At 36.8% G+C, this 21,296-nt stretch overlaps 1 protein-coding gene across 1 annotated transcript in view; it reads right to left on the bottom strand.

Annotated features, from left to right (window-relative positions):
• The window catches only part of LOC146469542 (dedicator of cytokinesis protein 1-like), a 61,820-nt gene extending 40,705 nt beyond the window's left edge, over window positions 1–21,115 (bottom strand). Inside the window, exons 1-21 of the mRNA XM_085123175.1 lie at window positions 20,905–21,115; window positions 20,696–20,779; window positions 20,280–20,320; window positions 18,928–18,983; window positions 18,077–18,173; window positions 16,749–16,841; window positions 15,875–15,930; window positions 14,791–14,881; window positions 13,521–13,556; window positions 12,754–12,902; window positions 12,091–12,208; window positions 11,594–11,654; window positions 10,824–10,895; window positions 9,878–9,953; window positions 8,074–8,162; window positions 6,843–6,886; window positions 6,146–6,227; window positions 5,163–5,216; window positions 3,596–3,669; window positions 3,052–3,150; window positions 1,818–1,890 (exon numbers count right to left, since the gene is read on the bottom strand). Coding sequence (XP_084979301.1) covers window positions 1,818–1,890; window positions 3,052–3,150; window positions 3,596–3,669; window positions 5,163–5,216; window positions 6,146–6,227; window positions 6,843–6,886; window positions 8,074–8,162; window positions 9,878–9,953; window positions 10,824–10,895; window positions 11,594–11,654; window positions 12,091–12,208; window positions 12,754–12,902; window positions 13,521–13,556; window positions 14,791–14,881; window positions 15,875–15,930; window positions 16,749–16,841; window positions 18,077–18,173; window positions 18,928–18,983; window positions 20,280–20,320; window positions 20,696–20,779; window positions 20,905–20,947 — 1,588 coding nt within the window. The 5' untranslated portion in view covers window positions 20,948–21,115. The remainder of the gene's footprint in view (window positions 1–1,817; window positions 1,891–3,051; window positions 3,151–3,595; window positions 3,670–5,162; window positions 5,217–6,145; window positions 6,228–6,842; window positions 6,887–8,073; window positions 8,163–9,877; window positions 9,954–10,823; window positions 10,896–11,593; window positions 11,655–12,090; window positions 12,209–12,753; window positions 12,903–13,520; window positions 13,557–14,790; window positions 14,882–15,874; window positions 15,931–16,748; window positions 16,842–18,076; window positions 18,174–18,927; window positions 18,984–20,279; window positions 20,321–20,695; window positions 20,780–20,904) is intronic.
• Between the last annotated feature and the right edge of the window lie 181 nt (window positions 21,116–21,296).

Genomic DNA, 21,296 nt, shown 5'->3' with positions numbered 1-21,296 from the left:
CTAAATGAAAAATTTATTCAATTAAGTCTTTGTTGTAAGAAGCAAAGGCGTACAATTTTTACTCCGAGACGATGAACGCGCAAGTGATTTGAAGGAACTGCAAGTCCATTTTGAAGTGAATTTATCGAACCGTGTGCACGGTTTTCAAAAATTTCGCAAGAAAACTGTTAGGAATACGAAGAAGCTTTCAATTAGAAAAGTATTTAAGTACAAATTCACAATCAAACCTGTAATTTCTTGAGAATTGAATTCCCACAAGTACTCGAACGTTACCAAGAAAGTTCGTGGCGTATAATCAGTAAATAATGATCTGAAATGTCCGCTTGCTGATCGTCGGCTGGATAAAACAACAATATCTCCTTGAAGCACAATTTCTTCGCCGTTAATTATCGGATTTCCGCTTTTGAAACTATCGAGTATTCCTTAGCAGTCTTTCTTTCAGTTTATCGTTTCGAAAAGGTGTCTTTTCCCTCTGAGAAAGCGAAGTTGGCGCCTGAAAATTAATAGTTTTACGAGAGACGATGTCACGGGCCTTGTTCTCTTTTTTCCTTTTCTTTAGGTTTTTTTCGGGAGTTAAAAACTCCAATCCCAAAGAAAAAGTGGGAAGAGCTTCTTCATCAGCTGGTTCCCTTGTTGTCATCTGTAGTTAAACGTTTTGCTGAAGATTTCTCCCGTTTTTGAACGCAAAATGGAGAAAGTCGCTCACCGAGTTCTCGAGGCATTTGTTTGCTGACGTCATCAGCGTGCACAATAGGAATATGAAGCACGCTCGCGCAATTGAATTTGATTGCACGAATTTACTAGCTATGTTATAACAGCACATTGTTAAGGAACAAATCATAAGACCAAGGCTTCGTGATCTGGCGCCAGCTTTTTCACTTTACTTTTCTAACTTACCTTCTCTATGGTTATTCTACAGTGTGGCGTTGCGAGATTTACGCAAATAAACAGATATAGGGGCATAATATTAGAGAGATTAAGCACCACGTTTACGGCAAACGGCAAACGTGAGATTCGCGTTTATGTTTTCTTGAAAATATGAGTACGTAGATGAAAATAGTACAAGATAATTCTGGCCTTTAATTCTAACGCAAAACTACTCAATTTTCACTGAGAAACTGAAAACAGCGAGCGGCGAATGAAGGATAAACATGGTCACATGTTCATTTCTGCCGTTTGCCGTTTGCCGCAAACGTGGTCCTTAATCTCTCTATTTTCACTAGCACGCTAAACGTGGCACTCAAGTCAAAATTTCACCAAGGAAGGTTCTGCTCCTTTTACAAAGACATTTGGCAAATGAATACCTTTTGTGAAGATGGTTGTATCTGAAATCATTCCACGTTACAAACCTGAAAACGCTAAGCTACAAATTTCATTCTTATAGGTTGATTGCACGTTACCGCATGGCGGCCATGTTGTTGGTATGGAACAATTAGATTTTTCTCCTGTGGGAGTTAACACTTCCATTTTATGCAAACTACGTGAGCAAATTTTCTTTTGTTTTGACCACCAACATGGCGGCCATGCAATCCACCTATAAAGAGTTCCATATCTCAAAATATTCATTTTACACTACCATTTCATCGTTAATTCTTATGTTTTGCATAAGAAGCTAAACATATATTAGGGCCCTTTACGTGAAATAAGGCCTACTGGACCCTCAAAAGCCAATTTGGAGTCAATAAACCCTCTATCCTATAATAAGTGCTCTCAGCTGTGCATGGTCAGGATGACAATGGATTGTAACTTGGCAACGCTTAAGTGACAGGACATCAAATCAAACTAATATAATTATTAACACGTCAGTGCCATTTTACCTTCAAACTTTGACAAATGTCGAAAGCCAAACCTCAAGTGGGCACCAAGGAACTTGTCAAACGGCAACTGAACCTGTTGGTTTTGAAACAACAAGCGCAGTTTGGATTTAGGTATCGTAAAGGCCCGGCCAAACTATTGCAACATCATCTAACATTGTTGAATCCAACTTTGCTGGACGATGTTGCACAGTGTTGAACGAGGTGCCCAAACGAATGCAACATGTTTGATGCAACACTTGGAATGCAGTATTTTTGTTCACACTTGAGAACTAAAGAAATGTTGGACGATGTTGAAGACATAAACTATCTAACTTCATTCAACATCATGCAAGATCGTGCAACATGGTGGTCAAAAGAGTGCAACATGTTGGATTCAACAATGTTAGACGATGTTGCATCCGTTTGGCCGGGCCTTAAGTAACGTTCAGCACAGCGTTTTAGCTAACAAGGTACACTGCCTCTACCAGAAAGGAAAACTGCATCAACCGATGAAGTTATAAAGGTCAACTTACTCAACAGATAAGCTCTAATATCTATCTCTACAATAACTATTGTTAGTAGTTTAGAGTGACGGTTGAAAACAGCCAAGCAAACTCTAAACTTCACAGCACTCTCATTTTGGCTTACGGATACCACACGGCAACATATTAACCTGATACACTCACAAACAAAATGGGAGTACAGAACACATAATTTAATCCTAAAATTCTGTGCTTACAGCTCTCAACGCACTCACTGGCAAATAAATGTTAAAATAGAGATTTGGAAACTTTTCACCATTAGAAAAGTATTTTTCCCACACTGAAAAAAAAAAAAAATTGACGACTATGGCAAAATTTTCGGTTGTCCGCTAACAGACTACAATCATTACTTATTAGCAAGATTTTGTCTTCCGTTTAGATTGCTGGTACGTATATAATTATCTCCCCCCCCCCCCCCCCCCCAAGCCTAAATGCCATAGACCTTTGTCACACGGCCGGAGAATAAAAAAGCTTTGTTTTTGCACGGCAAGCCTCGCGCTGAATTCGCGTCTGGCCGAGGCTTGCCGTACGAAAACAAAGCTTTTTAATCCCCCGAGACTCAACATGGCCGCCGAGTGATAAGGGTCTATCATCGAGCGAACTGAGCTTTGTGTCAGGGGCTTTTTGAAAGCGCGCGCGAGGCATCCAAGGCAGCTCAACGGATGGCGTCACGACCGTGCGCTGAGGACGACTGGGAAGGAGGCTGGCTATACCTTTATTGTCTCGTTCCACTTCGGACTGCTGTTGTGGTAGAAGATAATGGACTGGTACTCAGTCACACTGGCTCCACCAGCACCAAGAAACACACAATCCTGCAAACACAACGTTCAATACTTAGGCGGCATATTTTTTGCTGGGGTCTGTTTTGCGGAGTCCCAAAAACTTACTGCGCTCGATAAATATTTTCTTACATAGTCTTATTAGAACTTTTATCTATTGGTGGTAATCTTAGCGAAAATTAACCTAAAATATTTAACAAAGTTATAAACATTTTAAATTGTAACTTTAAAATTGATAAAAAAAAAAAAAATGAACATCTGGCGATTACATTATGCCCATTGAATGGTTTTTACGTCAATATGGTTACCGAGACTTTCGAGAAGTAGACCCTGAAGAGATTAGCACAATTAAAAATTCAAAAGCTTACACGTTTACCTTGCCTATCATGGAACTGCTACACCGTCCTTCCTATTTATTATTTTTCATTCCAAGTTTTTGGCACAAAAAACATCTTAACAGGAGATTAATTATTATTACCTCAATGACCTTCCCTTTGGGTCCAACAACGCACATTGAAACTTCAACATTCTTTGAAGTGGTTTTACCAGATCCTGATAAAAATAATAGACAGACACTACTTTAAATAAAATGAAAGTCAAAGGTCTTCAAAATCCATGAAAATTGGATGTGTCTTGGTGGTGCAAAAGCCATTGTTTGTTTGCTATAAAGTTCTGGGGCTTGATTCACGAAACCCTCGTAAGTTAAGATGTATCCTAGAAGTAATGTTTTTGTTGTTGTTGTTGCCGCTGCTTAACAATAGACTATTGTTACTCCAACAAAGAGCTATCGCTAACAAATAATACTAGGATACATCTTAACTTAAGAGCCTTCGTGAATCTAGTCCCTGAGTCCGGAAGCTGAAAGCCGAATAACGTTAACCCACGGATTAAAAGTTAACTGTGGTGTTCATCTCGCTCCTTAAAAACGTTTTGAAAAGCTAATTTTAAGTCAAAGGTAAACAAAAGTTTAATTCGAAACTGAAGGACAAAAATCGTTTTGAAAAATTTTCATTGATAGGTAGTTCAACCGGAATCAAAGTTCACGCTAACCCAGGTGCACGTTTCTCTAGAATCATTTGTCTTAATGTCGCTCTGACGAAGGGCTAATGACGAAACGTCAACACTCGAATCTCGCTACGATGGCCAATTTACCTTTGGTTATCAACTCTGTTGATAAACCAAACATTCGTGTCTTAATCTCAATTGTTGATCGCAAAACCAACAAAAATTACAATCAAATCTGTGAAAAATTCCTAAAATAACGGACGTTGCGGGAATGAAAATAGACCTGGATGCAAATCCATTGGAACAAAAAAGTAGTAAATCAATACGTCTCTATAGGAAAGAAGTCAAATTTATTGCAGTCTTCCAGTATCCAATAAACCACCCAAATCGATTTTCAATCCTTGATTAAAGCACCTTATCTAGAGCGGTTTTCAACTGAGTGTCGCAAAACCAAAAGCAAAGTAATTACTCTGGCCAATCACAGCAAACGCAAACAGCGTAATGAGCCAATCAGAATTCGAAACAAATACATGAAACCGACGCCAAGCGCGGGAAAACGCGTGCGAGTAAGGCACCATTGGTTTTGGTTTTGCTTCTTATTGGTTGAGAGAATGGCGCGAGATTTGTTAGCCAAACACAAAGCGTTAGAGCGGTTTTCAGTTGAGTGTTGTAATTTCAAAACCAAAGTAATTTCTCTGGCCAATTACAACAGATGTAAACAGCACAATTAGCCAATCAAAACTCGAAGCAAATACATGTAACCTGCGTCAAGCGCGGAAAAACGCGTAAGACCAAGCACGATTAGTTTGGGTTTGGCTTCCCATTGGTTGAGAAAATAGCGCGAACTTTGCCAACCAATCATAGAGTCCAGTCAAGCAAAACCAAAGCAAACGCGAAATTTCTTTCGACACTCAATTGAAATCCGCTCTATAAAGCAAAACCGAAGCAAACACGAAATTATTTTCGACACTCCGTTGACTAACTGTCCGAAAAATGCTGTATTTCCATTGTCAATGAGATTCAAACCAAACACTCCTCACCTTTCTCAAATTCTCCTTTTCCCACAGTAACATAGACGTCATTCCTGATATCACCTGGAATGGTAAAGAAGCATAAATTAAAACTTAATCAAACGTCAAATGGGCATTTTTTCCTCTACCTAATCGATTTGTTAGGAAACATAATTCATTCTACGAAGTTTCTTTTTATAATTTGCAAGATATTTCTTTGCTTCATTTCGCTGTACAAGATTATCTTTATGCTGAATTCTAACAAATTGCAGAACTTTTTTCGTGGTTATCCACTTCCCTTGCAATACATAATGATCAGTCTCTGAAAACTGACATTAAAATAGCGCATAGTAAATGGCTGAACATTTGGAAGCAAATCTAACAAACACAGCACACATAGTGGACGATTTATGACAGCAAGAGTCTTAGAACTACCTTATTCTTGCTAATTTTCGCGATTTTCGCAATTTCAAAAAAAAAATCGCGAAAATTAATACGCGCGAAAAAAAGATTGCGCGAAACTTAATACTATGTCATATAACAAAACAATAAGAATTTTAACTTTTAAGAGTTAACTGGACCATGTGGTAAATTGTTCTAAATTAAAACTTTAACTATCTGTCCTTGAAAATATCTTTCCAGTCTTGTTTTCGACTTGCATTTTTCCTCTGATTAACTATTTTTTTCAGCTTGTAATTCGGCCAAAACTTCTTTAGTACAGTCATCAAAATTTCCATTTGTAGGCTCCTTGTAGATAGATTGAACCAGACCTTTGTATCTTTCCAGTAATTTCCTTATTCTTTGTGACAAGTGCCCTCAAATAAAACACTGTCAAAATACGAAGTTAGTACACTTTTGTGCTAATTTTTTTTGCAATCGCAAAAATTCGGCTCCCGAATTTTCGCGAAATTAAATACGCGCGAAAATAAGCAAGAGTAAGGTACATCGTACTATTATCCACTAAACTTACAAAACAACAGATGGCCAAGCAAAGACTAATCAAAATTACCAACCTGGCATGATGATATCAGGAAACCCTAATTTTCTGACAACTGGGATTCCCTTGGGCAACAGAAGTGGATTCTCATGTTGAACCTTAAAAATTTGAACAAGAAGAAAAGATCAGCGAAGATGGCCAAACACTGCTGTGTGACAAAACTAACTTGTCTCAAAAGGCCATGTTACTGCTAACAACTTTCACGGGTGTATGGGAATTTAAAGCATAGACTGGCATATATAGGTGCCAAGGCATCTTCCCCGTGCATGACCACTTGTCAACTAGGAGTCTTTTAGGCTTCTTTGTTAATCCGCCATCACATCATTTTACCATGAAAGGCCACGAGAACATGCAAAATATGACATCATTAGACATACTACAATACACCTTACAGTGTTGTATTGCACTCTAAAAGAAGTGTCTCATTTTGTTTGGTTTACTTCTTAGCTTGGGAGTTACTTCACTACTATCGCCAAAACCACTCTGCGAGAGTCTGTCAAATAGTGAAGATCCATCGGGAAACCCATGCAAGCATCTGCACAGTGGATTTTTTTTTTTTTTTTTTTTTTTTACTGATAAGCGAGTGCACTCCACAAAGAACACAAGGAAACTCTCTAGTATCAAGGATATTTACGAAAAAAGTACAACAAATATTATTATTAGGGAAACAATTAAGTATTTGCTGGTACAGTGTGGAAAGAAAATTGCTTCACCTTATCTAGGGCACCATGAAACATTCTCAAGGAAACATAGATACCTACGAAAATAAAATAAAAAATAGCACTTTCATAACTAAAACATGAAAGCGGTGAGAGTGATGCCAGCCACTGCACTTATTCACACGTACATGATAAACTGTACTCTGTAAATCTAAACTATTGAACACAAATACAGTGGAACCCGGTTAAAACGCACACCAAGGGGACATGCCAAAGTGTCCGTATTATCCAGGTGTCAGTTATAATAAGCGGGCTCTCAGGAAATAAATCATGCACAGTCAGATGTTTTATCTATACAAAGACTAAAGCAGACATATTTACCGCAACAAAACGTTGTTTGATTTTCTTAACTGTACATTAACTGTAAGATTACGTTCATTTATCATAGTTTCTGACTAAATTTACTTTATTGTTTTCGAAACACAATAACGGAAACAAGGTCCTATCCTATCAGCTCGGAGGCTGATGCTGATAGCGGCAAGCAAAGGACGTCAAAGAGAAAGAAGACTACAAGCAAGGAAGTGAAACTTTTGTGGAGGCATAGTAGACAGAAAACTTTATTGAAGGACTACAGTCGAGGGTCAAACACCCGTAGAAAGATGTCATTATTTGAACAGGGTACAATGTATAATTATAATTAGCACATAGTTGTGATGAAAATAGACCGTGCTTAAATAACCAGTGTCCGTAAAGCGGGGTTAACGATGTATGAGAGTTTGTCACTCGGGACACAGAAAAGTGTCCGTTGTCCGTATTAACAGGTGTCCGTATTAACTGGGTTAATTTTAGAGAAAATATATGAGCCTGTCGTCGGGACAAACGAAACTGTCCGTAATATCCGGGTGTCCGTAGAGCGGGGTTCCACTGTATTTATTGTAATTATTCAACACATTGTAACACTGCCCAAATATGGTCATGGTGCACTGAATATTCGTCGTCCGCAGTGAACAGATATCTCGCGATATACGTAATTTCGTGTTTCAGTGAGAAATATGGCAAAATATAGATTGTCTCCAGCTTTTCCGCAATAAAACTGTGCTTTGTTATCAATGCGTTTAATAATACAACAATTATTGTCGTGCTCAATCTTGCGGAATATCCCCTGATTTTAGCGAAGTCAGCCTATGGCCTCGACGGCTAAGTATCAGGCGATATTCCGCGCGATTTTGCAGGATAATTGTTAATTATATCCATAACATTGCCCATGATGTTTTGTTCAACTCACCAGCGCTGCTTGAGCTTGGAGCACTGTATTTACTGGTTTGTTTCTTTATGATGCTATCATGAACTGTCCAGAAATCATTATCCCCGCACCTGAGAATTCATACAGAGACCTGATGGTGAATCTCAAATATCTGGCCTTCCCAGGGGGGGAGGGGGGTACTCCCATATTTAACGAAACTTTTGAATGCAGGGGACAACTCGTCGCACAAATAAATTGTTCTGAATACGTAACTTCGTTGCCGTATCTCTTGTAGTAGAAATGCACGTACCAGACGTCACTTTACATGTAAAGAAACCAAACTGATTGCAGGGCTGACACTACAGCAAAGAGCTTTTCTTTATTTGGGCCAATAGTTCAACTAACACCACTAGCTTTCTTCAGGGCCAGAGTTACAATGAGAAAAACTAACGGTTCTCAAAAGTTACATATAAGTTATATGGGTATGTGCCATTGTGAAGGGTATGGTTTTCAAACAATTTAGTCTGGGATTGGGTATAGAAATCAGAGAGTTTTGGTCTAGAATAGAGTATTATTTTCCACGAAACTGACCAATTGCTTGAAGAATTTAGTCTAGACCAGGTTTCCCGGGAATTGACTCCGCTTAAGAAACATGTTTTAGTTGTTGTTGTACGTTTAGAAGATATTCTTTTGGCTGGACTGTCATAATGGCCGAGTTTCTGGAAAAGAGCGAGTAGGGGATACGGTGAGGATTTTTGGTCTTTAGTCTGGTATAGGGTTGCAAAATGCAGCTGAAATTGCTGTCACGCCAGGAAAGGCTGGCTCGTACAAAACTGCACTTGGCCGGGAGGGGTGTGTGTAGTTTGTTGCGAGCCAAATGTTTCACGTGGGTTTCCCCGGTCAGGCAAATTTTAGCACTCGCACCTAGGTTGACCGTGAGTTTGTCCAGTGACACGGCTGTTCTGCGGCAAAAATGGCGCCCAATTCGAATCGAGCTTTGTTTTCAACGAAGGCCCGTGTCTCAATAAATGAACTTCTCCGAGAATGAGTTGCTCCGTAAGGACCACACATCATCCTTCTTGGCATATGGTGAAGAAGGTAACCATGTGCTTGAGTTTCAAACGAATTTTAGCGAGGATTTTGAAGAACTTTCTTCAAATGACGGGTCAAATGTCAATCAAATTGAACTTCATGTTTTCCAACCTTCCCATTTACATAGCACAGAGCTGCACGTGGACCAGCCGCTGAGAGATCAACTGCCTAAAACGGCGTTTAGAAGCTCTGAGCAGCCATGAAAACACAGCAAAACACACCAGGTAACCTTTTTTTAGACTTTGTTGTCATTTTTTGGGTTTTGGAAGGAATTTTGTTGTTTAATTTCCGATCGAATTTTAACGCCACGCAAACTCTTACATTACGCTTTGGTGACCTGTGTTAGTAACTTTGCTAGACGCACACTAAAGCCCCATTCACAGCAACAAAATATGTTTAATTAAACCAGGTTTAACAAAATAAAATTGGTAACAGAAAGCTGAACCATTTGCTTTGATTTCGGATTCCAGTTAACTTTAACTTTATCTTTCATTTGTGCTAAAGCTGTAGTCGACAAAAATCCGAAAGCAGTTTTTCAGCTGAGTTTTTGTGAAGGAAACAATTTTAAACTGTGTTTAACGAAACAGCTTTTAAACGTGTTTAAGCTTTGGTGTGAATGGGTACTTCTACCACATAAAAGGTATAGAACACAATGTAAACTCTTTGCTTGAAAATACATACCAAGCCAGGTGTCATGACCACTGCAATTTGTTATTCAAAAACAAATAAAGCAAGCCAGACATGTTGTACTTACGTGAAAATTGGCATCTGAAATTCTTTCTCTTCCAGCTGCTCCTCCCGGCCAGTTAAAACATCCACTATGTCCAGCACTTAATGAAATGATAAAAAAAAGGATGCACTTGACTGGAATGCTCATTTTGTATAGATAGTTGACATGATTTTGTACAGAATCTTTAAAACACTCACTTACGTGGGACTCACGTGTCACTTTGAATGGCCAAAAACATGTTTGTGTGGTTGTAAACGTTCAAATGATATTTCAGTTTTGTTAACAATAAACCTACTAGTGTACTGAAACTAGTAAAATTCATCTTTGGCTGCAGATGGCTAGGATGGAAATAGATTGCAACTAGGAAATGTTGCCTAAGTTTTTCAAGTTCTTCTGAGTATCTTGAAAAAAATGCTAAGAACCGGATTATAGCTTATTCTTCCTCTGAGAAATCCTTTGATATTTTGATCCCGGTGCTGTAAGATTAAGAGCAATTTAATGTTAGAAAAGAGGTTCTTAGTCAAAATTAATATCTGAGCAATTTTAACCAACACACAGTGCTCAACACTACTAATTATTAGAGGGCCATAGACCTGAAATACAATTAACAATTATTCCACGAGCGCGCGTTGGATATGAAATGATAGATAGCCAACGAGGCGCGTAGCGCCGAGTTGGCTATAATCATCTCATATCCAACAAGCGCAAGTGGAATAATTGTTTTATTAAAAACAACCGAGAAATATTGCTAGATCTTACTGATTTCGCTGTGCAAGAACGACCAGAAGGCAATTTAATGGTCGCCATTTCTCGGCCATGGTATAATTGCTCATATACCATGGCCGCTAAGCCAATCAAATCCCTCGAATTGCATTATACAATGATGCAGTTTTTAATAATTAGAATTATACAAGAATAAACAAGACGAACATAACCCATGACAGTGTCCCCTTAAATGTCTAGTACTCACCAGCACACCCAAATGGCCTCCGGTAAGAAGATGCAGCAACCTTTTTGGAGGAGGTGTCAGTAAGCATTTTCCCTAGAAGATAAAATAATGGGAATTCAACATGGAACTGTTTAAAAATGGGAAAACACAATTCAGTCAAACAAACTTGAATTCATAGCTGGATAAGATGTAATTATCTCCACGCTCCAACATCCTACACCCTTCACCACCCTTCACCAGAACAATCATCAGAAACAATAAATACGATAAATAAGTTTAGTAGTGGAACATTGTTTGATGGAATCCTGGCACTCAGTCACCCACCACCAAATAGCACTCTCTCATTTATTGTTAACAAATTAATTTAAGAATGGTGCCTACTAATACAGAGGTATTTTTGTGCAATTTATGACAATGCAGGAAAAGCAGATCTTAGCAAGGAGTAGTGGAATCCAAAAAGAAAATTAGGGGTAACAGTGCATTTTTTAGAGATAATCAAGCAACAATAATGTTAAAAAGTACTAAAACACAAAGCAAGGTATGGCATTTTTTTTTCCCAAATTGAAGCTTCATTATCTCTGAAAAATGCATGGTTACCCCCAATTTTTTTTTTTTTTGGATACCAACAGCACTTGCTGAGTTCTGCTTTCTCTGCATGTACATTTAGTTTTAAAGCTCGTAAAAATAACCTTGTATCAGTAGGTACCACCCATAGGAAACCTGAGTATCTTGAGATGTGCAGAACGTACCGGTATCTAGGCACTGTTTACAGGTTTTAACTTGCCACATACCTACTCTTACAATGTGAGCTACAAGGTAAGCATCAGCATTAACATCCTTACTCCCGAGATCCTGCAAAAAAATGTTTAACATCCAATTACTACTAACAGCTAAGTGTTCATTCTAGATTCAATTAGGCCAACAGAATACATGCATTAAAGGGACTATGTCAGCTGGGGCGCATGCGCAGTAGAGTCTGGTTGAGACTAACTTGCATACAACTCATTGTGGGATTTTTGCTTTCCCGCATTACAAAAGCTTTTAAACATATCCCAACAAATAGCTTCAGCCTGTAGTTACTAAAGTACGTTTGTAAATAAAAAAATTCAGCTAACTTTCCAAAGATGAACACAGCTTCCAGAACACTCCGACAGTATTTGAAAAAGTTGGGCCAATGATTTCAAAGTGCTTCTCATCAATATGTGCATGCGCCTGAGGTGGCATAGTCCCTTCAATTCATGTACTATGGAAATGATTTTATCATATAATGGCAACTGTAGGTACTTACAGTGAAAACACAGGTAGCATTTTCAATCTTCTGAGCTTGATTCACTTTTTGTGAACTGTCGCTCTTGTTTAGACTCTGTGTACTGTCACTCTTGCTGACACCCACTAGAAATCTCTCACTGCATACAGAGGAAATTTTACAACAACATTAAAGTAATTATAACTGGTTGTTTCTGTAGCCACTACAGATATAACACCCCCCCCCCCCCTCCCCCACTAAATTCATTTCAGCATAACAGTGCCCATTGGGAACAGCTTATAAAGGAAGGGAAGGGAGGCCAGGGAATCACTTGCTGGGTTGTCAATACATATACAATGTACCACCTCCCTGTCGTGCCTGAATTGCAACAGTCAAGCCCCCTACCAACCTTATAAGGGCACCCCTGCCAAACACATTTATTGGAAATGAGTTCAAATATTATGTAATATATCTTGAAAGTAGTAACTATTGACTCAAATTTTTCAAACAAGTTTCATGGTTACTTTCCTTTGAATCTGAGACAGGAGATACTAGAAATAAAACTGGTTTGAACATTTTCAAACCAAACCAAATTTGAACTACAACAGAATTACATAACTACACTTGAGTTCGCTGTGCCTTCAGTTTGCTATATTAGGTGGTAATTAAACATGATTCCTGGCAAACTTTCTGCTCTCAACACACCTGATGAACCGTCCTTCTCTGGCATCATAAATGGAGAAAAACACCTGGCACTTCTCATCAATGTTACACATAAATCCCGTCACATTCAGATAAGCGTGGTGCATGACAGTGCTCACACGCGATGGCCTCTTCTTGAAGTTACCCCTCCCCTGTGAAAAGGGACACTGTGTTAGTTCAACATCTGAAAATCTCAACTTGCCCTCTGTTACATGTAGGTAAAATTGTCTTTTTTACTAACAATAGACAATTTTACTAATTTACAATAGACCAATGGACTTTTGATTGACAAAAGAAGCATCAAAATGCACCAATCACTTTTTACAATCTTATCACAGCCAATAACATCATGGCTTAATGACAAACGACCAATAACATCTCGACTTTGTTAACCAATCAGGACAACAACCAGAGATATTTATACCATCTACTGACATTCCACAATTCACTTGATTCTGAAGATGACTTCCACTCAGGTTGTCGAAACGTCAGTCAATGTCACCTCAAACAGTCCTTCTCAGGACTACATGTACACTCACCTGGATGATATTAATTTACATACAGCTGTTCTTACAGTGTATGTAATGTTATGACTGAGCAAAGTTTTGTTTTAATTAGACAAGTTTTTAATTGACAAATTTTAGCAAAACTGACAATCCCACAGATGTATGCATAGTGAAAGATTTTTACTTCGTTTTGAGAAACACGATTAATTAAAACTGTTAGTGACTATTGCATGATGTCAGTTTTAAAAATAACGCAGAACATACCGATACTTGAAGGTTGGCTTCAGCACTTGATACATGCTAAAACAGAACAATGCAAATGATGCATATCAAAGACAAGACAGTTTAAATTAAAATGTTATTAATGATTTAAGATACATGTATACATATATGTCATGGTAGTCTACTCTACTTATCACATTATAATCTTACAGCCTGTATGGCTGTCAGGGGAAATTTATTTCTAATCGCTTGATTTTGCACTGCAGGGTTGTCAGACACTTTATACAAAAAAAAAAAAGAAAAAATTATTGAAAACTGTAGTGTGCCTTACCTGTTTTGATTGTCTATCAAGGTACAAATTTTATCAATGTACATGTATATACACATACATGTACATGTACAGTATGTAAATGTATTGAAAACAGGACTTCAAAATGCACAACCATACTGTAATTACAATGATTGTAATAACATCATAATCTTGTTGATACTCTAATCATAGTCCTGAATTAAACAATAAATATACAGGGAATAGCCTCTTAACAGGGCAATATATCTGGAAGTTTGTGAAGTGGGAGTGGTTTTGAAAAAAAGCTAAAGAGGAGAAAAGAGACATTAAACACACTCAGACAGTCCACTAACAACACACATCAGGGACACATCAGGTTGATAGCAGACTGTTTGGTGTCCATGACTCTTACTTATTGACCTCCAAATTAAATATTTTTCAATCACCTTTTATTAGTTATTAAATTCTTCATTTTTTAAAATTTCCCTAAACTTCACCACTTTGCCACAATCATTATAATTGTTCTTCTTCTTTTTGTTTATTTTAATGTTCTAAAAATTGTCCACATGGCAAACTGAAATATTTGTTGTGGTATATGTGGCTGTGATAGCATTTTTGGATATTTGCATGAAATTTTAAGAAGATAAAAATTAATACTTATTAAGGGCTAACAGTTTAAAGCATCAAAAATCTTATGATTCAGGTGTATTTCTCTCTTAAACCAATTTTTTTTTTTCATCTTCATTTTTACTTCCCTAAAATTCACTTCTTCATCACAAGCCTTCTCCTTCCTCCACATCCTAAATATCACCCAAAAATCTGTTCCAAAATACATTGTATTTATGGGACTATAAATTATACCACAAAGCTCTGATGGCACTTTTGGATTGCATGAGATCTTAAGAAGATAAATATTATTTTAAGGTATAACAGTTTAAACCAACAAAAATCTTAGGATTCAACTGTATTGCCCTCTTAAACCAAATAATTTAATATTGTGTGAGATAAAAATATGCTGCTCACCACTTTGTAAAGCTCAACAACACTAGTATTTGTAGAGTCAGCATCAACTACTTCACCATCCGCTCGTGGGATAAGATCAAGGCCCATTTTGCTGAGAAATTGAAATGATATAGGAAAATGAATCAAATGATTATCAATAATATTATTATTAATCTATCATAAAAGAGATGACAAGTTACATAATGACGTGTACTATAAAAGAAAGGAGGCTCAGCTTCATCATCCTTTCTCAAAACTCAACTTGTGACATTTTAATTTATAATCATTGTAAGTTGTAATTTTTTTTTTCCATAGACTTAGCATTTGAGATTATGGTGTGGCTGATACTAGTGTCTGCAGCTCTGTGATTTAAAAACTTTCCAGTCTTAAGAGCACTCAGGCACAAAACAGATAAACGTCTGTCAAACACCTTTTTTTAAATTTAAACAACTACAGCTGTGTAAGTTGAAAGACTACTTTACAATACATTGTTAGTAGCTATTAATTCATGTTAGTACTACACTCTTGCAAACTGAGTCTAGGAATAGTTAGGAATTCCTATAAAGAAATTGTTCCTACTAAGAGTTCCTAGTAAGAATTCCTAGGAATTCCCACTTCAAAAATATGTGGTTTGGAAATTCCTACTCGTAGAAAATTTCCAGAAATTCAAAAGCAGAAATAAGACCAGACCTGGAATTCCAAGTTTCTAGGAATTCTGGAAATCAGTAAAAATTTCCAAGTTAATGTCATGGAATAAATCACATTTGATAATAAACTCCTTGTAACAAAAATCCTAGGACTTTCTGGGAATTCACTGAAAAAAAGGAAAGTGCTGCAAAGAAGCTTTCATTCAATGAGTGGTCACAACGTACATTGTAGTATTGCATCTGATATTTTTTTAAAAGTTTCAGTCTTTGGAAACATCATTTCCGATATTACCGCCACACACACCCAATCTTTGTACACTGTGCGTAGGTCACTTCATTGCCAGGTTTAAGATTTAAACCTGGGAAAAATAAATTATTGGTGCATTACAGGTATAACCGGCATGAGTATTACCTTGAACTGAATAACACAAGACTCTATTACTAACAGCAACACATACCTGTTACCCCAATCAATTTTTGTGATGGCTGTCCTCTTAATATCATCCATTTGGTCCTACAAGGAAATTAAAACAAAAATGAATTTGGTTACATTTACTACTAACATACATGTACCTACAAAGTTAGATAGTGTTTAACTTATAAATAACAGTTTCACAAATAGCAATTTTCAGCTGCTTGCCTGTCCATGTCTAACACTACATGGATATGTGGCCACAAAATATAATAATATTAAATACAATGTCATGTATTATACATGTCACCACTGTTTATTTTATTATTAATTACTGTTAGTAGTACTACAATAGTCACACAATTTTTGTCACGGGAAATTTAATTTGTGAATTCCACCTTCCGGAAACATTGCCTTATTAATTGAAATGTTTTTGATTAATTTATTATTATATTACAAAAAAGGAAACTTTTCTGTCAAAACAAAAGGTAACTCTTTCCACAAATTTAAAACTTAACTCAGGGTGAATTGTATGAAAGGTAAGAACTAATTAGAAGTTATTTTTTAAAGTACGTACAGTAATGTAGCTAGCAAACCATTCAGCTTGAGCATGCGGTTGCTCACATCTTGCATTTTTAAATACACTGTTAGTACCATGTTTTAATGTTAACTTTATTGACTAGGAGGGAAACACAGGAAAAAATCTGGACCAGAACGAGGGCTAACAGAATGATGTGGAAAGATCCACATACCAAAACCAATTTGCTTTTTCACCTGACATGTACTGCTTAGTTTGAAGTCATTGTACAGATTTATAAACACTGTGCACATGCACTTCTATTAAAACTGTACAGCTCTTCCAGCACCAATTGATCCCAATAATGCATAACAACTTTCTAAATGATGATTGCATTACATACTTGTGTCAGTGTGCCTGACATTAGCTCTTGTCTGCATTTTACTAAGTCCCACATAATTTTCTTCAGTGCTTCAAAGAGATGAACTTGATGTTTCTGTGATTGTAAAAACAATGTTACTTATCAATAATAATTATTTATTTAATAGTTAATAACAGAAGCGTGCAAAAACTTGTCTCTCATACTACTGACAGTAAATGGGATTGCAGCAGAGCATTTACATGTACATTGCACACATGTAAGCCTTACACCACCAGTTGTACAAATTCTTTGGGACTATTCCAGAATCAAAATACATGGAATAGAGGGTACTATCATTCATGTTCTTTTGGCACCCATTCATTTTTAGCATTCCATTCACTCTTCCCCTGATAACAGAATCAACAGAGCATAGGTTAATCAGAATATTTCTAGGGTAATGGGACTAGGTGGAATTGCATTCTTTTATGAACTGATATTTTGTCTATTCTGTTACTCCTGAAGCGGTATACAAATAGCCAGAATTATCCCAAAAGAATGCAACCGTAGACCAGGTTTAAAAACTAACATCCATGCCACAGTGTCCCATATACATGTACCTTTCAAAGTCAGGGAGTCAATGATGAATTTTGAGGGGGCCCAATACAGTTTAGCCTGCGTTCATATTTCCAGCTGTCACTTCACTCCGCCGAAAATTTATTTTTTGGCGGAGTGAAGCGACAGCCAGAAATACGTCTGCGTTCGCAGGCTAAATACAGTCATGTAGGTGTGGTTCTCTCCTAATCTTCTTACAATGTAAGTTCACCATTCAATTTGTCGGGTCAGAATTACACTCAGCTGGCTTTTTGGGGGTATTTGAATGACAATGAGACCCAGGCTCCTTTACCAGGTCAACACTGATTGTGGGTGAGATGGTGGATGTTATTGGTTTTAATTGATAAGATTTTCATTGTCATCGAACAGTGACCTAAATAATTAGTGGCAATTATATTTTTTTTTTTTTATAAAATGATAGTTACAATATGTACATTGTATTGAGATCATGATGTAGATGTATTATTCAGTCAGTGACACAAACTCAGTCAGTGATGCAGGCCTTCACAGAAAAAAGAAATTTGAGTGCTTCCAACAGCAATCAAACCTATGACCTACTGATTACTAGTTTAGATGCTCTATCGCTGAGCTACAGGCAGGAGACTTGTGGGAGCTTGGCTATTAATTAAATTAAACTAGTTCATACGACAAACATCCTGCATATAAATCCTAGCAAATCGACTTTCAAAACTGCAGAGATATATTTTTAGGGTACTGATACCTTAAGGAGCTAAACTGATTCAGAACTTATAACTGACCTTGTAGAGTTGCTTCCAGATGACAAGCCATTCTCTCAAAATCAAAGTTAGTTCCTTGACGGTGGCATCTTCCTTTGATACAACACTTTCCGTTTTCCTAAGTAAACATACAATCTATATAACTTATGTTTAGGGGCTGTAAAATGTTGGTATTTCCTCATTTAAAAACTAAATTATTACAAATGAATAAGGGGGTTACTGTACTTTCTAAAAAAAACTGTAGTGGTGCTGCTGTGGGAAGTAGAAACACAATGTTATATCACCTCTGTTGATAAACCAAACAATAACTTTTTACTAGCCTGGTTGTGTACAGATCATGATCATGCGATATATCACGTACAAGTACTCACTGCTAACCAGAAATCAGCAAAATGTTGTTCATACACATGTACAGTGCAGTTAATAATCAAGAATCTTTCCACTTTAAATGTTCTTTTTCAGTCAAACTTCCCACCTTGAATAAGAGGATGGTATTCTTTATTATTTTTTATTTATTTATTTACTTTTTTTTTTTTGGCTTGCTTGTTTGTTTGGTGTCGTATTTTTGCTGAGCTGTTAAATTTTTGGCTGTCTGACTGACTGACTGACTGTCTGTCTGACTGACTGACTTCTGACTGTCTGTCTGTCTGTCTGTCTGACTGACTGTCTGTCTGTCTGACTGCCTGTCTGCCGACTGACTGACTGACTGACTGACTGACCGACTGACTGACTGACTGACTGACTGACTGACTGACTGACTGACTGACTGACTGACTGACTGACTGACTGACTGACTGACTGACTAACTAAATGCTAAATTACCCAAATTACCATCATGGGTATCTCTTACTCTAAAACGAGGAAATACTTACCCTGCATTCTCCACAGAACAGTCCTTGATGTGAATATAAGATGCTGGGAAGATACCCTAAAAATTATAGTTAAAAACAGTATACTGTTAAAAATGGCTGGTGTTTGTCATCCTCTAGAATGCTAATTTGAAAACAGTCCAGTAAAATCTACAAATGTAGGTAGACAAAATGAACAAATTGTTTGTCATTGTGTGGATCATGGAGTTTTAGGCTACACTAACGAGAAGCTAAGAAAAAATTATTTAAAATAAAAACTTGTCAAGAGTAAATGACCCCCTTACAAATCTTTAAAATGTACATATTATAATTTATTAAAAATATTATAATAAAAAAAATAACTGTCTCACAATTCCTGTATGTTTCTTCTACATCACCATGAAATGAAGATCTTTACAAAGGGCAATTTGATTGGTTTACACAACTTATTATTAAAAACTGGATCATTGTATAATGCAATTCCAGGCATTTGATTGGCTTAGTGGCCATGGTATATGAGCCATTATACCATGCCCGAGAAATAACGACCATTAAAGTTGTCCTGTCGTTGTTCTTGCAAAGCGAAATCAGCAAGATCTAGCAATATTTCTTGATTCCTTTTTATACACGCGCTTGTTGGATATGGGATGATTAAAGCCAACTTGGCGCTACATGCCTCATTGGCTATCTATCATCTCATATCCAAGGCGCTCATGGAATAATTGTTAATTATACTAGGCCCCAAAAATAACCCTCACTACTAAACTGAGAACTCTACAGTAGAAATATTTTTAAGAGCATTTGGAAAAAAAACACAATTTTGCTTTAAAAAAATGAAACTAGTCTCCAAAAAATAAAGCTTGTCTCAAAAAATGAAACCAGTTTAAAAATATGAAACCAAAACAAAACTTAAACCATAATGCAGACATTGCCAATTTTAAAATTACCAGTTACATGTAAATTAAGCTTCTTTCTATTTTAACACCAAATTCTATCATTGAACTTCTAATTCTTGGTCTTTCTTCCTCACTGTCTCCCAAATATTAATTTTACATTACATTTTACATTAATTAACAGAGCATCTTGCCAATGTGTGTTGATCATGATGACCCCTAAGTCATGCGGTGAGCTAATTCACAAAGTGAATCTCTCTACCGAGCTGATACATTAATTGTAACTCCACATTAGAATGCAATATGTTACAATGCACAACGCTACAGATGTTATGCAACAAGACAAAAATTATTTTGAACCTACAGAAGATTAAAGTTTAATTATTCAGTGTGCTATAGATTAACTAGATTAATTGACTTGAGAATTTAAAAGTACAGTGTAATTCACAAGTTCACGTGAAATATTTCACTGCTGAAGCTCACCTTCACAGATTTATTTCGCAAAGTACATCCCCTATACCAACCTAATTCGATAAAAAGCACAAGTTTAAGAATTCTTAAGGATCCTGATACAGAGAATTCTATTTAAAATAGACCATTAATGATATCGATAAAGATCGAAATTTATTTCAAAGCACCAAAACATATTCAATAAATAATCAATTAAGCTTATAATGGTTCACTATTCGGAATTGAATGACACAAAAATAATTATAATTTACTAAACCAAAGTTTATATTAAAACACAAGTTTACAGCTAGAGAGCAACCACAATTGCGGAGCAGAAACAAAAATACCGGAAATGGTAAAATCAATAAAATAAGGAGGCGCTAAAACTTCAGATCAATACGGAAATATTTGTGTCAATTAAAGTTTAACAAATGCATCGATCAGCTCACCGGAACATTCCTCGAAAATGTGCACGGTTTCTCCTATGTTCAAACGTAATCCATGAGTCACAATGCCGTCAAAATTATAAACAACTGCAAGATTTAAACAAACAACTGCGTGATTGACCTTCAAATGAAAATATCACGAAATCAAAAGCGCTCAACGGAATTCTTAACTGAAGCTAATAGACGGAATAACATGAAATCGAATAACTAACCCACTCCATATTTTGCATCAGTCGTGGCTTTCCAAGAGGCCATGTTTTTTCGTAGTTAACCTTCCATGCTAAACGTCATTTTCTATCTTTACGAGGAGAGTGGACAAAAAGGCCGCAAAAGTATCCATTACTTAGGACTCTGGGATTTTAGAGTACGACCGACAGCGGCGCCATGTTTATTTTCGCTCTTGATCGAAGCCTCATTTCCATGACCATTTCACGTCCTTGCCGTACCCTAATGAGTCGTTTGTCTATTTCAAAGTTCTGCTTGCCTTTATTTTTTTCGGGGAGGGGGCGGGGACAGTGATTGGAGATTTCTTTTGTGTTCGGTTTTTTTGTGTGGTTGTTTGTTTGTTTTGTTTTGTGTCGTTTTTTCTTTTTTTTTTTTTTTT

The sequence above is a fragment of the Pavona decussata genome, unplaced genomic scaffold (assembly GCF_977016875.1).
Source record: "Pavona decussata unplaced genomic scaffold, jaPavDecu1.1 SCAFFOLD_122, whole genome shotgun sequence".
Lineage (NCBI taxonomy): Eukaryota > Metazoa > Cnidaria > Anthozoa > Scleractinia > Agariciidae > Pavona > Pavona decussata.
The sequence above is the reverse complement of the archived record's forward strand: the minus strand, read 5'-3'. Positions and strand labels throughout refer to the sequence as shown.